At 35.6% G+C, this 16,665-nt stretch overlaps 1 protein-coding gene and 1 long non-coding RNA gene across 8 annotated transcripts in view; one reads left to right on the forward strand and one right to left on the reverse strand.

The window, feature by feature from the left end:
* The window catches only part of LOC136791780 (uncharacterized), a 28,911-nt gene extending 19,217 nt beyond the window's left edge, over nt 1-9,694 (forward strand). Inside the window, exons 2-5 of the long non-coding RNA XR_010834411.1 lie at nt 4,058-4,197; nt 5,068-5,155; nt 8,577-8,603; nt 9,622-9,694. This is a non-coding gene — a long non-coding RNA (uncharacterized lncRNA). The remainder of the gene's footprint in view (nt 1-4,057; nt 4,198-5,067; nt 5,156-8,576; nt 8,604-9,621) is intronic.
* A 3,465-nt stretch (nt 9,695-13,159) lies between these two features.
* The window catches only part of PHKB (phosphorylase kinase regulatory subunit beta), a 74,415-nt gene continuing 70,909 nt past the window's right edge, over nt 13,160-16,665 (reverse strand). For all 7 annotated transcript variants that reach the window (XM_048073395.2, XM_048073390.2, XM_048073393.2 and 4 more), the window contains 2 exons: nt 16,514-16,654; nt 13,160-14,195 (listed from right to left, as the gene is read on the reverse strand). In XM_048073395.2, coding sequence (XP_047929352.1) covers nt 14,058-14,195; nt 16,514-16,654 — 279 coding nt within the window. In that variant the 3' untranslated portion in view covers nt 13,160-14,057. The remainder of the gene's footprint in view (nt 14,196-16,513; nt 16,655-16,665) is intronic.

The following is a 16,665-nucleotide window of genomic DNA, read 5'->3' on the forward strand; positions in this document are numbered from 1 at the left end:
TAATTTTATAACCCTTTTAACAGCTGGATGGCACAAGGTACAGAGTGTACTGGCTTGTGTATGGTCACAGAATTCAGTAGCAACCCCAAGAAAGGAATTTGAGTAACGCTTGGGGAATTGTTCCCCATTATTCACACAGATGCTGATGGAAATTGGTATAACATAGAACAGCATCAAGCAGTTCAACTGAGTGTATTTGAAAATCCTGTACAGAGTATTCTCACTTGCTGACAGTGTGGCAGTGCACGTTTTTAATAAAACTAGTTTAGTAATGTAGTAAAGCTCACATATTGATCATAACTTCATGCCAGTTTTTTGTTTTTTAGTGTTTGTTTTTTGTTTTTTTTTTTTTAAATGGCAATATGTAAGACATTGTCGTTAGCAGTCAGGAGTGGCCTTCTACATTAAAGGGCTGTTCTTTCAGCAAAACTTTTATGAAGGCCTCAGTCCCACTAATACAGGCATGGTTTTATTCATGAGTAGTCTTAATTAAATCTAGCTTCGTCTCTTGCATCCGTCAGCCTATCCCAAGATACTCTTTGCAATGCAAATGCACAAAATGAAGGTGCAGTAGTTAGTGTAAAAATGGTATCAGTGAGGAAGTGGAGTCCATGACTGTATGGGATTTTTTGTCTGTAATGCCATGTTGTAAAGATTTGGTGGGGAAAAAATGCATTTGAATATAGATACAGTTTTTAGAGTGGACTAGACAAAGGCTTGTGCCAACCCAGGTAAGAATTAGTTGGGCCATCTAACAGGGTTGCCACTAATCTGAGAGTGAGACATTTAGATTTTGTCTATGCCTGTCCCTGTAAGAAGCCAAATGTTTTGATGTTTGACCTAAGTATTTGCATGAAAAAATGATACGTTTGAAATTTGAAAGCTGGTGTTTGAAAATATTTAAAAATCAGATAAAGTGCATGCAGGAATGCAGATCAGGTGACTGTTGGTCTCTTTTTGAGTGAATTCAATCTAAATGGTTTGAGGCTTCCTTTCAGTCTCTTGACATTGCCACCAACCACGCAGTGGTTGTATAGCTGTCAGTTCAGGCATAGCTGATTTTATTTCAAAGCAAAGAGAACAATAAAAAACTTAAAATAATTTGAAAGGAAGAACTACCGCTATCTGTAGAATAGTGGAGTTAGATAACTAATTCTTTAATTGCCCTTGTCTTCCATCTCATCTCTCATGTGCCATACTAACGTGTTGCATCCTTGCATAAATGGAACTGTAAAATATTTTTGAAGACATAATTTCTATTATTGAGGCTTTGTACAGAACTGGATTCCAGTATAGCAGGTCATTTAGATACAAACTAAACAACAGTGTGTAATGATAGAGTAAAAGAGACAACTGACATCCCACATACAAATATTTACCTATGCTTTCCTCATTTTCAGGCAGATTACATTAAATTTATAAACTGCTGTTGTCTTTTCAGGCTTATTCATTCTATATGCAAATTGCACAGTAGTTAGGGTAGTGATGGTGCACTTCGGATGTGTCAATTGACCACATAGCACTTAATTTCCAGCTGTCTCTTAACCCTTATTATTTATATTCAGTAATGTACAAGGTATTTTTCATGACAAGTAAAGTGTTCTGAAATAAAAGCATTTAAAGCAAATGAGAGGGTCAACTCCAATACAGGACTTGAAATTGTAATCAGATATTTTTTTTAGCTGCGATGGGATGATTGACAAAAAGGCTTGAAGATACAAAATGAGTTCTTACAAGTATACTTTTAATCTGATCGAAGGTAAGGAATATTCCAGTACTGGGGACCAGATAGTGATAAGAAAGAAAAAATGTCTCCATAAGCAGTAAATTCATTTTGCCACTTGACGCTTGACCCAAAGCTCATGTGAAGTCACGGAATTGATATAAAGGCTGACAGGACTGGATCTGAAAACCTGCTCTGTGAAGAAAGCTTAATTTTACAAGAGTGCATGAGCTTTCTCTCTTGGTCTTGCCCAACACCATCAAAAGACAGGAAGGTCAAAATGACAGTCTGAATAAGAACAGGGGTTCAGAAACCAGTTTCAAAGACAAATGAAATCCAAATGTGAGAAACATTCCGTAGCCAATAACATAGGCTCAGGCGAGGATCTCAGCGAAGCAGCATTTTTATTCACAATTGCAATGGCGGGCGTCCCACAAGCAGGAGCGTGCCTACCAGCCACACAGTACGGTTTATATACTTCATTTCTCGACGGCTGGGACCCTCCCCTGTTTCCCTATTGACTGGGAAATCCAGGTTCACAACCTATCCGATGCTTCACAGACAATACATGGCCTTCAGTTGCTGGCCTGTTATCTTTCCAATTTCTTTTGACTTTTTTACTCTTTGAAGTGGTAATGTTTCTTCACTTATCTGACCTGACACGGTGATTTTTGCCTAATTGCTCTAAGGAATCTGGTTGTCTGCATTTTACAAGGTCCTCCGCTAAGCTTTCTTACCACTGCAAGCATATTTCAATACTACATTCCTTCCCTTTAAACAATGTAACTCTAAGCAAAAACAACATTTTTGTTCCCACACAAATACTATTACATGTTTTCATGTTCTGATACCTCTTGCTATCATTTTTTTAATGTAAGTACAATTTTCTCAAAAAAAAAAAAAGTCTTGAGCAGATCTCACAATAATGTATTTGAATGTTCAAAAAACTCTGAACAAGCTGTGTCGTTCTATGCTATGTAATATTATAATTATTCCAGTAATGTTTGTTTATGTGTGCCATGGAAAATCTAAGTAGAAAATACATTAGGAGGGACTCTTGCTAGTTAAACAGATGTCTGCCTACTCATTGACGAGTCATAGTAACCTACTGGAGCTGCTTCTGGGGGTTGTGGAGCAGAAGTCTCTTGCATGTTTGATGTAAGACATCCGCACTTTGAAGACAGAGATTATTTATTTATTGCAGCTGGAAATGTGACTTCTTTTTCTAGGTGGTAAGGGTGTAGTTGTCAGTTGTTTCTTGTGGGGAGAAGAAAAAATCCTACCCATACTTGAGGTTCTTTCCAGCTGAGATCAAAAAATCAGACTGCCAAATCAGACTTGTTTTGCTCTCATGTTGAAGCTTTCTTGTGAATACAGTAACTTATCCTTTCCAGCATCATGTCAGTGATTTGTGTACACGCTTTTGGGGGGTGGTTTTGGATGTTACTGTCATGGGTGGAGTAAAATTAGACATGAAAACAACGCCATTTAATGGTAGCATCTCCACGGACCACATATACAATAAAAGCTTACGAATATCTTCTGATTCTGTCATAAATCTTTGGGCCTACAACCCAGAGGAGGTGTCAGTGGGACCCATCACTGATGTTAAATTCCTCTGGGGAGGGAGGTAAAGCATGGCACAGACCCTAAGTAGATTTGTACAACTGAGCATCTCCACCTTGCAGGTTCCTGTAGTTAGTGCAACCACTGTTTGCAACATGCTGTGGTAGGCCTGGCTGCTGTAGTACACATTACAGCTGAGGGATGGAAGACTGCATCTAAAAGATTAATTGAAACAAAACTGCTAACCATATGGAGAGGGAAAAAAACACACACACACAAATATAACCAAAAAAAAAAAAAGGCAAGCTTTTTCAGAAGTGTTTTGTTACACCAAGCTGTGTCAGATTTGGGTTTAAGAGCTGACATAAACCATATCTTGCACATAAATTGCTTATTATGGAATAGACATGCTATCCTTCAGTACTTCTATCTGATATTGTTCTTCTGAACAAATAATTTTGTAAGAATTTGAAGAAATGATCATCTCTTGTTGGATGTTTAGCAATGGTCATTAGAGGCCGAAAAGCTTGTTGACAAAGCTCTTCAGCTATCTGCTAAGTGTGATCAATTCATGCTTTGTTGATAATAGCTGTTATAGCATGGCATATTTATCTTCTGAACTGACCCGGACAATTGATAACTTTTGAATAAAATATGCAATAGCTTGAAATTAGAATGGAATATTTACTTGATTACTTTAGCAGTCTTCAGGGATTTTTTAGGATTTTTCTGTATCAGCTCTAAATGTTGTTTGTTTTTCTCCTTCAGTCTTTAGGGATGCTCGAAGAGAAATCATTCGTAAATATCACCGAGAGTATCCTAGTCTGACGCTTACTAGAAGAGCTGTAAAAGAGTGTTTTGGCTTTGGAAGAATATGTGCAATGGTTGGACTGAAGACTTACATCATGGTAAGTAAAATACCATAAAAGTAGTCCTAAATAATACCCCTGTTTCTCCATTTAATAGCTGTTAATGTTTGTTTTGCATTAGTGTTTGGAGGCCAAACAGCATTATAAATAGCAGTAAAAAATGCTTTTGTAAATGTGTAGAAAATGACTGTAATTATCCACAATATCTCACGATCTCCCAAAGAGAATGCCAGGAATAGGGGACTTGTGGAAGGTAGAATGTGAAAATAATGGGTGACGGATGGAGAATTAATATGAATGTAGTTTTTAAATACCAAATGCAATTTGTTGCAAGACATGCTGTATTTGTTAAAGAGGATCTCACTTTTTCCAGGCGGCTTTCTGCTTTCAGTAAAAGCATTCGCACTTTTAAATGCAGTATGATAGGAAATGTGAAAGCACTTGACATAGGAGAGAAGAATCTGGTGACCCAGGCAAAGCAAAGTAGCTACGAGGTTTAAAACATAACACATGCACCCACAAATCTATTTAATTCTGTAAACTATACTGTTTTCATTTGATGTGATGGAAATGATTTCATGTTTAGTGATCTGCGAGCTTCTTATGTGGGGTCAGAAGAATCGTATGAATGACACAAAAAGTTATTCTGTAAGTGTTGCCCAATTTGCTTAAGTTTTGTGTGGTTTGTATGTGTATTTTTTGTGTGCTCACTTTGTGCTTGCTGCCTTGATATTATATGGACTACTATCTATGACACTTTATGGCAGATTATATGGTAACTCCATAGTGTGTATTCTGGTCCGTAAAATAGAATTATAGTTATATACTTACACTTGATCCTAATTAAACTTAATGGTGGTAACTGTGGTGGGTATTGAACTTCTTGGTGATTAATCCAAAGTTTTACAGACCTGGTATCCTGAATTGTGGAACCACAGGAAGAAAGCAACAAAAAACATGGAACAGTAAAAAAATTCTTCTTTCATGCCTGAAACAGGTAAAATTAGAAATTTTGAAAAGTACTTTTGTGTATTGTATACCTATTTGATCAAACAGTTTGAGCATTCTAAAAATTCAGTAGAGATACCTGAGAAGCAAGGGAGATTACAGCCTTCTAAATAAATGATTTTTTTCTAACTTGTAATGCAATGACACCACTTAATTTAAACACCTGAGTATTTGAAGTGGGAATTCTGTGTGTTGTGTTGAGCTGATTTTGTTTGTGAGTAAACATTTACATGTGAAACGTTTTTTAATACATCTGCGCTTCTGTATGATATCAAAAAAATTCTTCAGCTAACAGCATTAGTAGTCATTGATTATTGTACATGCTATAGATATTTATGAGTTTATACTTATTTGTACCAAGATCCTTATGCTCTCTCTTTGTGTTTACTCATTCCTCACTTAATGAGAAACAAAGTCAGAAAACTTCAGCAAAAATGTAAAAATGTTCTCATCTAGGAATGACTGTGTTAAATCTAGGTAAAGATAGATTTTGCATTCCCATGTTAACCATTTTACAGAGCCAAACTTCTACCTGAGTATAGTTTTAAAATATTTTGAATGGTTCTAGGTATTAGCATTTGCTTTGTGAGATAAAGATGCTGTTGCTTAGATCTTGTTCGCCTCTAAACTTATTTTTTCCCCTCTACACTGTAAAAAAAAAAAATAGTTTCATATTTTAAGAATATCTGACTATTTAAAAATCAGTTAATAAGGTAAGTTGAAATTCTTATCCAAATCCTAGGGAATTTGGCTAAGCAGCAGTAACACCACATTGTAAATTGTATACAACTTATGTTAATAGATGCTCGTTTGATTTAAATAGTGTGCTATTCAATTGCTCTAGAACACTTCCTTCTAGTAGTCAGTCTTGACCATCATTATGGTAGCTGCTTCTGTTTTCCTGTATCATGAAAAAATAAATTAATTGATGTAAAATACCTGTAAACTCTGAAAATACTCAACTGAAATTTTGCTGCAAAGCAAACTTGCTTACAGGAGAACATGGAAAAATACCAAAGTTGGTTCCTTGAAAATACTGTCTGTTCCTCTGTCACTTGAGTTGACTCCTATACAAGCCATAAAAGTTGAATGATTCAAATGAATGGCATTGGGCTCATGTGACATGTGAAACTCCTGGAAAGTGACATTGGAAGTATTCCTAGAAATATTCTGATTGTTCACATGCAGGAGGCACGTGTAATTCAAAATGGATTTCAATACTAGTTAAGTAGAAGATTCTTTGGATCATTTAGTACTTCCCTTCCCTTCCAAGAAAGTCATCAAAAATGCAAAAATAACATATTTACTACTAATTTTGATTTCTGTTAGCCCTGTTTCTGATCATTTATTTCATTTATTACTGATGAAGAAATGGCTAGTGCATGTATTCTAAAGTAACTGTGGAGTGCAGGGACAAGCAGAAATATCAGTCGTACTGTCAGTGCTGGGGGAATGAGTACTGTCAGCCAAAGCAGATCTGGAGTAGAACAATAGGCAAACAAATGAACATCAGAAAATTAAAAATAAATAAAAATAAATATGAAATTACATAGTTTAGGCTACTTAGAGACATGTATCTCTAATTGCATATCAATACTCTGTGATCTACTGATTTTTATTTTAAAAAAAGGCACCATAGAAGCAATTAAGATGGGTACTTCTCTTGGGAATAGTCTTAGGTACTTCAGTACTTTCACGTGTCAACTATATCTCTAATTTAAACTTTCTGCTGAGTATTTGACATTTTACAAGGAGAGCTGAGCTAAGATACAAGCTTCAACAGCTATTTGTTTTGTGTTTTTAACACTTCATAAACAAACAATGTGTAATTCATCTTCTTGAATGACCATGTGATGCTGAGATCAAGAATTTATGGACCTAGACTCAAACGTTTATTGTAAAGCATTCACAGGTAGAACTGTAGATTTGTCTCATTCTCTTGAAACCTGTTGATTTTTAGAAGAGTTTTATAGCAGCTCTAGTTCCATTGGTTTTGTGATAAGACAGTTGAAATGAAAATCACTAGTATTAGTAAATCCCCTATTTTGTCTGTCTCTGGAACACACAGAGACAGTTGTTCTGTGATTCACTCTTTGCCAGGAAACCTTCTTTCTGTCTGCCCAGTGTGCATCTTCATTACTGATGTTTAGTATAGCTTTCATTAGATTGGTTAAGTTTAATGTTATTCTTGGATATAGCTCTGGGAATCTGAATAAATCTCACAGAACTTGTACCCTGCTGTAATTGATTTCAGCAGGAGTTTTAGTACTGATAGCGAAAGGAACAGGAACAAGCCTGATTTTTTTATATTTTTTATTTTTTTATATATAAAAATTAGTAAGCTTAAAAAAAAGAACAAAGGACTCTGTAGATAAAAGGCCATTTGGTCTCAGAAGCACACTGGTCATTTGTCATAATAATATTAGGATAAGACAGATCTGTGTTATCTTCTAGGCCCTAACATTAGGAGACTTTTATGTTATGTTTGAGATACTGCTACCAATTTAGGACTTTGTTGGCCAAAGACCTCCTGTGTAGTTATGCTGTTGCTCCCCTAATCGGTGGTGGGAGCACAAATGATCACGATGTGAAACTGCTCATTGATATTTTTACCATCATATCTTCTAGGTGTGCTCTGAAATAGTAAGGAGGCCAGGAAGCAATTTTTAAAGTAGATTTTCCTTTGCCTGCTGCTTGCAGGGATTACAGCAGTCACACTCACCGACACCACAACATGCCTTTCTTGTGTTCCTTTCCCCAGTTCACTCTGTCTGTCTGTTTTCTCCTGTGTTACACTCAGATAAATTCTTTGAGAAAGAGGATGGCATTTTGTATAGTGCAAACACAAGGAGAATGAGTGCTATTTTAAGCCCTCTAAAGATACATGATAACCATAAAAAAGAGTGAGTAGCAGTGTGATAATTATACTTTTCCATGAAAATTTCCAGGTAAAAAGAATAAAATAAATACTCTTGAAGAACACAGGCAGGTGGAATTACAGAACTAAGAGCTTGTTGAATTTTCCAATGTTGATGTTTCGATATTCAGGCAATAAAACTAAAATACAGGGTAAAAATCACCAAAAGTAAGACTAAAATGCATCAATTAATCAATCATTTCACTTATTTTTAAACCCTTGAAGTTCCTAGCACTTGAGAATAAAACAACTTAATAGTGAACGACATTTGTTCACAAACGAAATAATTTTGGATTTCGTTAGCTAGGTGCCAACAATCTGGAGGCATTACTTGAAGACCTTATGAACCTTAATACTATTCCTTTTTTTGTGTGTCATTTAAAGACAGTTTTGTTTCTTCTTACATGCATATTATTAAGTCCTAGCCAGCAACATTAGATACCTTCCAAGTATATGTGAATCTGCTAATATTTTTTCTATTTTCTTACCGTAGGTTATGGAGTAGAAGCATGTAAACACTGTAAGTAGAGCGAATGTTCTAAAATTTTCTCTAAGCATGTTGCTTACGTTTCCTTTATAAACTTTGCAGCATGATTTATCTTCAGGAAATAGAAGCTCAGCTGTGTAACATACCTTACTAAATACATACTGTCTACCACTGGATCAGAGAAAATTGTTGGGTTTGTTTGCCTATGAGTTAGATTAGTCATCTCCTATGAGAATCTGAAGTGCAGCCTAATGACTCATACACAAGCAAAATCGGTAATTTCAGATTCTACAGGCATGGCTAACTGACAACCCTGTTGCAGATATCACTTTGTAATATAGTAGCCTTCCATAAGCAAAGCAGGAACTTCAGCTTCTTGCATCGATCTTAGGCAATGAAGTCAAAAGACAGTTCTGTATTCCTCCTATTCCTGTTCATATTGGAATTAGAGTGGGCATTTTAGTTTCTGGAACATAAGCCATGGGGGGACACACATGCATTGTCTGAGTTTAATCACTCTCCTGTGATGTAGAAAGAGAGGTTTGGTATGTTGTGTTTTTTTGTTGTTGTTTTGTTTTGTTTCTTTTAACCAACAATTGTTTTCTGTAAGTTATATATTTACTACCTCCATGGAGTGATATACAAGTGGATATCTTCCTATATCCACATGCACCTGAGTGATTTCTTGCAATCTGAGCAGATTTTCTGGTGTTATGCATAGAGTCTCCAAGCCTCCTTTCATTTGAATGCTTAACTAATGCAAAAGTTGAGTAAGAAATGATTGCAACGTATTTTATTCATTTTTCATGTATGTCATGTCACGTTTTCCCCCCCTGTGCTTGGCCTCAACTTCTGTGCTAAAAATTTTAGCTAGTGGCACTATGAAAGGACTGTTTAAGGTTCATGCCACTTACTTATACAGATCAGGTTCAGGTTAGCTCAGACTTTGCTGTTTGGTACTATCAGGAAACATTTATTCTACACAGCACCTCTTTCACCTTCAAGTTTTGTTGTGTTATGAATAAGAGATTTAAGTGCAACTTATTTTCAGATCAGGTCAAAAATTATCCCATGTGCTGATCCCATGGCTGATGACAGGGTAAGCTGGGTTTTTTTCCTCTCCCCCTTCCCTTGTGTGAAATGCGCGCTTTTACAAAATGTTTTTGTAAGGAACTCTTGCAAACCTTTCAGGAGGATGTTTCGGGTTCAGGTAAGACTCACTACAAGTAGATTTTTTATCTTCATTATACCTGCTGTTTCTACATTTGTTTTTCTTCCAAGTGTTGCTAATACCCAAAATGAAAAACTTGCCCAGGTGGAAAAAATACCTGTCTGACATTTTTAGTTCCTAATATTACAGTGCTACATAATGGAATACAACTTCCTTATTCTAGTCCCACAAAACCAACCAAACAAAAAAGCCCACTAAGCCAAGAGAAAATACCTTTTCTCTCTAATTCAGACCCCAGCTGTGCTTCACTCCTGCCTTCTCCCCATATTCAAGCACACAGCCCATGACTTCTCCTACATTTCAATAAGAAAGGAGTAGAAGTAGGAAAGAATGGTGTATGTAATCCAGCACGTTTCCTCTGAACTCTCAGCAGTGTTTCACAATATTTATTTTCTGTGTTTATGGCAAAGCATAGACTGTCTTTTTTTTTTGCTTATAATTTTTCTTTTCTCATGCTTCAAGACTTAATTTGTTCGGGTGTAGTTCAAAAGATTGTCACACTTTTGGAGAAAGTGTGATGTGTTTAGCAGGGATTTTTTGGATCATAATTATCTAAAAATCCAATCAAGTCATTTTCTTGTTCGATTTTGGGATGAGATAGATTTACAGGCTTCAGTGGAGTTAATTGCACCTCTGTATTTTCTTAATTTATATTTTAGGCATCTGACTGCTCCACCACTCCCACTTTCATTATTTTTTTTTCCTCTTACAAACTTGAGACCCAGTTGTAATCATTGCTGGTCAGGCTTTGCAGGGTTTTGAATCAGGACTTGAACTCTGAGTTTTTTGCTATCAGAGAAGAAAAAGTAAGGATGGCAGAAAGACATCAGAATGGTGATCTAGAATAAAAGTTGATGTATTGGTACTTCAAATTAACCTTTTTTTTTCCCGATAAAGATCAAGACTTGTTCTCTGCTCTCATGTAGCTGAAAAGCATTTTTACGGAATGATTAGGAATTTTAAGTCTCAAAAATACTTTTGGTCAAGTAGGTAAACTTTTGAAAACTGTAGGAGGTGTGTAAATATTATTTTATGACAGTGATCATGAATCCTGATGATTCCTTGAGGAGTTTTCATGTCATGAAATCCATGTGTAATGCTCAAGAAAATATTTTAAATAGCAGTGAAAACAGAAGTATTTAAGATCTAAATAACAAGAGTGGAATGGTAGCTATCTAATGGTATTATCATATGGATACGAAGCTTGGTGTTATCAAATACGCTGCATGCTGACAGATCTTGATTAAGAAAAATCCCCCAGCTGCCATTGTTTTTATAGCATCACATTCAGAACTGTTCCTACAACAGCCTGTTCAAATCAAGGATCTCTTGCTACATTTTCTGCTGTGGTGGATTAGAAAGTAATGAAGAGAATTTCTCAGAGATTGATTTTATTAATAGTCTGGTTGTCTGTTTCTTTTAAATATAAAGGAGAAGTTCTGTGCCATTTGCACAAACTGATAGCAGGCAAAACAAGATGGAAAATTCATACAGAAGAAAGCAACAAGCTAACAGCAAAAAATGTCAAGAGAATAGATTTTGAATTGCATCAACTTCTTACCGTCTGAATTCTCTCGACGAATGGAGCAGGTTGAAACGTCTGATATACTGTGAACATGACACCTACTAAGTGTCACAGTAATCCAATGTGAAGATGATGGTTTGGGCAAAATTCAAAGTGAGTTTGGGAGTGGGGAATGGGGTGTTATGTTTATTACATCAGGAGTTGCCACTGCAAGGTGGTATTTCCACTACTGCTAATAGCAGAGGAAAATGTGGTTTGCTTAGGTGAACGTATTAAAAAAAAACAAAACAAAAAACCAGCACAATTTAAGTGCTGTATTAAAAAAAAAAAAAAGGAAAAAAGTGGATGGTTTAAGTGGGAGACTAGAACAGGTAGGAATGTGAGAGAGTACATAGGCATGTGTATCGTCTGCCTGTCATTTGCTAAGAGTCACCTCTCTCAAAGAGTATTACAAACAATCCACAGTGCTGGTTAAGCAGCCAGGCTTTGGGGAGTTTGCAGAAATACACTTTTCGTTCTTTCATCCGTATAAAATATTTTAACACAACATGGACATATGTTGTGTTAAATAGTTTAACGCAACATAGACATTACAAAAGGAGAAACAAAAGGGGAGGGAAGGGAACAAAAAGTAGGTTGCTAAACAACTTGTTTCCTATTTGTTCTCATAAATGAAGGAAAAAGCTTCTCAAACAGCACTACACTTGGTCTAAGGGTCAATAAGCTGCGGTGGGAAGAATAGGCCGGGCCTGCTAAGGAAACCGCCTTTATCTTGTTAGGTAAGCTGCATCATTCTCCATTTTCTTTGATTATGTACTATTAAGAAATATGCCTTTTACATTATGGTCACCTAAAGAAAAATAGAAATGAAGATAATGAAGAGCATCTTCATAATAAAGAGCTGTGGCTGATTTCCACCTGACATGACTGTAGTCCTTTAGGTGACTCTGTGTTATGTTCTGTATTTGTATTGCAAGAGATGTATCAATTTTAGAGTATTTTTAAAAACACTAGGAAGACACATGCTTACTACCTATGTAATCACTGCTCCATAGCTAGTTGTAGCTTTGCAAGCAATATAAAAATTAACAAACCCCAGCAGGTAGATTTGCTGTACTTGGTAATTCTTAAGGCAGTACTAAACTTAAAAAAAAAAAAAAAAAAAAAAGAGAGGATAAGTTGAGTTGTTGTTTAAACTAGTAGCTTCATTTTTTTTGCAATGCTACCAACTGATTCTGCTGTTTAATTGTTACCTTCTTGCTGCAGTTAGAGCAATTCTACAGTCCCTTAGACAATATTAAATGTACTAACACTCAATGTATCCAGAAATCAGTAACTGTGTTAGCCTTTATTCCCAAGAACCACCCTCCACTGAATGTTAAATGCAAGGATGAGTGGTAGGACCACTATCCTGACTATTAACCCAAAATTAGCTTTTCTGACCTTTCTAATTCTCTGCATCCCTGGGCAAGATATTTCTAAATGGCTTACTGTCCTCCTTCAAAAACAAATTCTGCTACCATTTTGTTTTAAGAAGGATTGATTCTGTGATTGCTAGGGAAGTTCTGCAAATCAGGGAAGTACTAACCACTGCCTTTCTCAGTACTCCTCTCGTACCAAGCTTCACTCCATCACTTCTGACATTAGTTTTGCCCTATGACTTGAATTTACTTGCCTTTAATATCAAAATGGCAACAATTTATTGACAGTTGAGTTGTAGCTGGTCTGTAAATTCCATTATCAAAATGTTTTTGGACCAGTTCTAAAGCTTTAGAAGTGGGTTCACCCAGTAGCGCATTAAAAGGCTGCCACTAAACTCAATGAGTCTGTGTATAACTCTAAAAGTATTTTTATTGAAAGTTTTTTTTAAAGCATTTGATTTTTATTACTTTTAACAAAATAAAGCATTTAGCATACAGTGTTTTCACACATTTGGGAGACAAATTTATCTTGAATTCTTTCATGCGTTAATAGCTCATTTAATACACAGCTTTTTCTTCATTGATACTAATTTTAAATACAGTTTGCTTTCCTTTTTTTTAATAAAAACTATTTATGTTGTTATCATGTGTTTCCCTTTATACAGATACTTAAACTGGGAAACTACAGTGATATTTATTGCTAGAGCTTAAAAAAAGCCATTCTCTTGCAATGAAACCTGTATATCAAGTGGTAAATTAAAACCCAAACAACTAAATGCCTGCTGTTAATTGAACTGATTTTTTTTTCCAAGAATAACAACTTCTTAATTATTTTACTTGCTTCTATTTTGTGTGCACAATCAAAAATAAAATAAGATCTAGGTTTCATATTTCCACAGTTTGGTGTGCATTAGTTAACTATAGTATTTTCTGAATTTAATTTAGAATTTACAATAAACTTGTTTGTAATTATAAATAAATAAGAGGTATAAGGACAGAATCTTACACTGTATTTCTCTAAGATACCAGTTATGGTAAATGCATAAATTTAATATCAAAGGTACAATACCATTCTACTTAATTAAGATATCACAGGACTAACTTCATGTGCTTTCGGTATCATGCTGCATAGTTGAGACAGGAAAATTAAGGTGCACTTCGTGTCTTTAATGGCACTTTTTTTAGCAAAGGATGGTACATGTATTTGTATTACTAGCCAGGGTTACTCTTCAAAACAGTATTTTAATATGTGCATGCAAAATACATAGAACCCTAAATAAAGCAGCAACTCCTATGCTGTATTTGAAGCTTTAGCTAACAGTACAAGGATCATCATTGCTTGATTTCACTTCCCCTTCTAGCAATAAGGTGATCACAGCCTTACTCAAGTAGCTGCATGTTCCCTTTTTTCCGACTGGGTAAGTGTTGTAGAATGCAGTCATGTCATCCTGCAGGAGAGAGAGAAGATGTTTCGGTTAAGTGTTGATTATGAAAGGCAGACAAACTCAACTGAACAGGAGAAACATTGTGGATATGTTAGAAATGCAAATGTATTTTTCAAACTGTAAAGCTATAGTATAATTCTGCTCAATTTTCAGATATTTTCTACATGTACTCTCTGAACATGTGGAAAATGTTAATAAAACATATTGTATTTATATCCTTTCTGAATTTTCCAGTGCTACCTTCTCCATATTTTTCAATTGTAATAGGTGACAGAGAACAATTGCTATCTTAAAACACGCAGATAAATGACTACTGTGTGGTAACTTACTGTGCTACCACAATATGATTGTGATCCAGGTCTGTGCGTGCACATGCAGAAATACTGACTGAAGATTTATTAAAAATAAAAATGGAAGAAGTAAACCACAGGTAGCATATGAGCTCATTTTGTTAATCAGATAAGATCAGCAAATAGGTTTTCTTCACTGAACACCTGTTTTGCTCAGTTAATGATGTTAAAACAGCTGCTTTTTCTCCAATTATATATTGGCTGTTATAATAGAGGTTCAACTCTTCAGTTCAGGAAATAGATTACTTTCCAATTGTATTATTAAATCAAAGGTAGAGATTGCATGATGAAACTATGAGACTTCTGTAGTTTTAGGGTGTGTTGGAAGTTACTGGAGTAATCACTTAATACTAATTACATGTTCTAAGGGAAAAAAATCAAAATATATGCAAATGAGTTGAATGGAAGAACACCTTTAGACAAATTATGAGTTATTTTAGCAGTATTTGTTAGGAAAACCTGAGACAGAATATCATCAGATAGGCTACAGTTAACTTCCACTGGGCATACACTTGGGAATAAAGGACACTAAGGTTCCAGAAAATTTTCATGTATGTTGTTGTTGGAAATTCCAACTCTTTAAACATACTAATCACAACTCTAAATTGGGATTTCTCTTTAACAGACGAAAGGCATCATTCTAACCAGATCTGGGTTTAGTAAAAAAAGAAAATCCATCACTTAAATGGAAGCTAAGCCAGTGCAAATCATTTTTTGCACGGGATTTTTCTTTCAGTTTACAGCCGTAGGGATTTCCAGCCTGTCACTGTAATTGGTAGCATATAACAAGATAGCGTGCAGAGCTGGCACTTAATAGCCATTTGTGTGGATGATATGTCTGGTTTTGCTATGGCTGCAACCACAGAATCATTACCCTTCCAAAATGATGAGGCCAAAAGAAACATAATTTAAAGAAAATTATGTCCTTTTAAAAACAAAGGTATTGTGCAAGGTGATGTGTTGCTAAGGCTAACTGTGGATTTCTTTCAAGTCTCATTACACAAAAGTAGTTACAAGAAAGTGAACCTTAAAACTTCTGAAAAAATACTTGAGGACCACATTCTTCCTCATCTCTAAATAGCTAAACTCAACAACAGGCAGTGCTTTTGCATATGTGTTATGAACCAATAGGTTTTTCAGGGCTAGTACAGATCTCTCTGAATATATTGTGCACAGTACAGTGCCAGACTGAGTGAGTAAGACCATCCTCAGTAGCAGAGGGACTTGTCCTACTGCTTGACTCATTTCTTTCTTCACCCAGTCAAGTGAACCTGGCTTTATTACAGAATTACCGAGCTTTGAGGCACCAAAACTTGTAGGGGAGACTGCTTAGAGGCCTTTAAAGCATAAAACCTGAAATCCTACTGAAGTAAATCTTAAAAACTACTTGATCAAGTTTCGTTTATTTGGTTTTTAAGCCTTAAAGATTAAAAGCTTGCTAGGTTGTGAATGCAACCATAGTGGAAAAATCAGTAACTAAGAGCAGTTTTGCCTTTAAAATTCTTACATTAATATTGTCAATGAGTTCTTTGGTTCATAAGTTTTTCTTAGTATCTTAGTAACTAAGATCCTAAATTCATACTTGCTGAGCATTAGGTTTTGCTTCCTTACAAATTTCTGGTATTCTAAACTAGAAAACTATTCTAGTTCTGTGCTGCAATTACCTCTTTACCCTTTTAATGAACATCCTAAGCATTTCAGCTTTATCCGTTTCAGAGGTGGCTAACACTGTGAGTGTCCTTACTCTATTGCTTTGAATTCACAATTCAACAAATAAACTAAGTGCTTCTTTTACCTCTGCTTATAGGCTTTTGGCAGACTTATGCAGCATTTGGGTATATTCATTTGTATTTGTGTTCTACTCTGAACTCCTTAGCAATTTGCTTTTTATCTTTTCACTGCACAATATTAACAATATAGTAAACTTCAACAAGAACAGTAAATGCTGTAAGACAGCAGTATTTTACTCACTTGTTTCTCAGCTCCCTTTGACCTGCTGTGATCGTTCTGAAAGTCACGAAATGCTTCTTGCACCACTTTGTCCAAGTCTACTTTGTCCTGGAACTCTAACTCTGGATTTCTCTCCAAAATAACAGATATGACCATCAACAACTAGAAGGCAG

Source organism: Anser cygnoides, chromosome 12, assembly GCF_040182565.1.
Source record: "Anser cygnoides isolate HZ-2024a breed goose chromosome 12, Taihu_goose_T2T_genome, whole genome shotgun sequence".
In the NCBI taxonomy this organism is placed as follows: domain Eukaryota; kingdom Metazoa; phylum Chordata; class Aves; order Anseriformes; family Anatidae; genus Anser; species Anser cygnoides.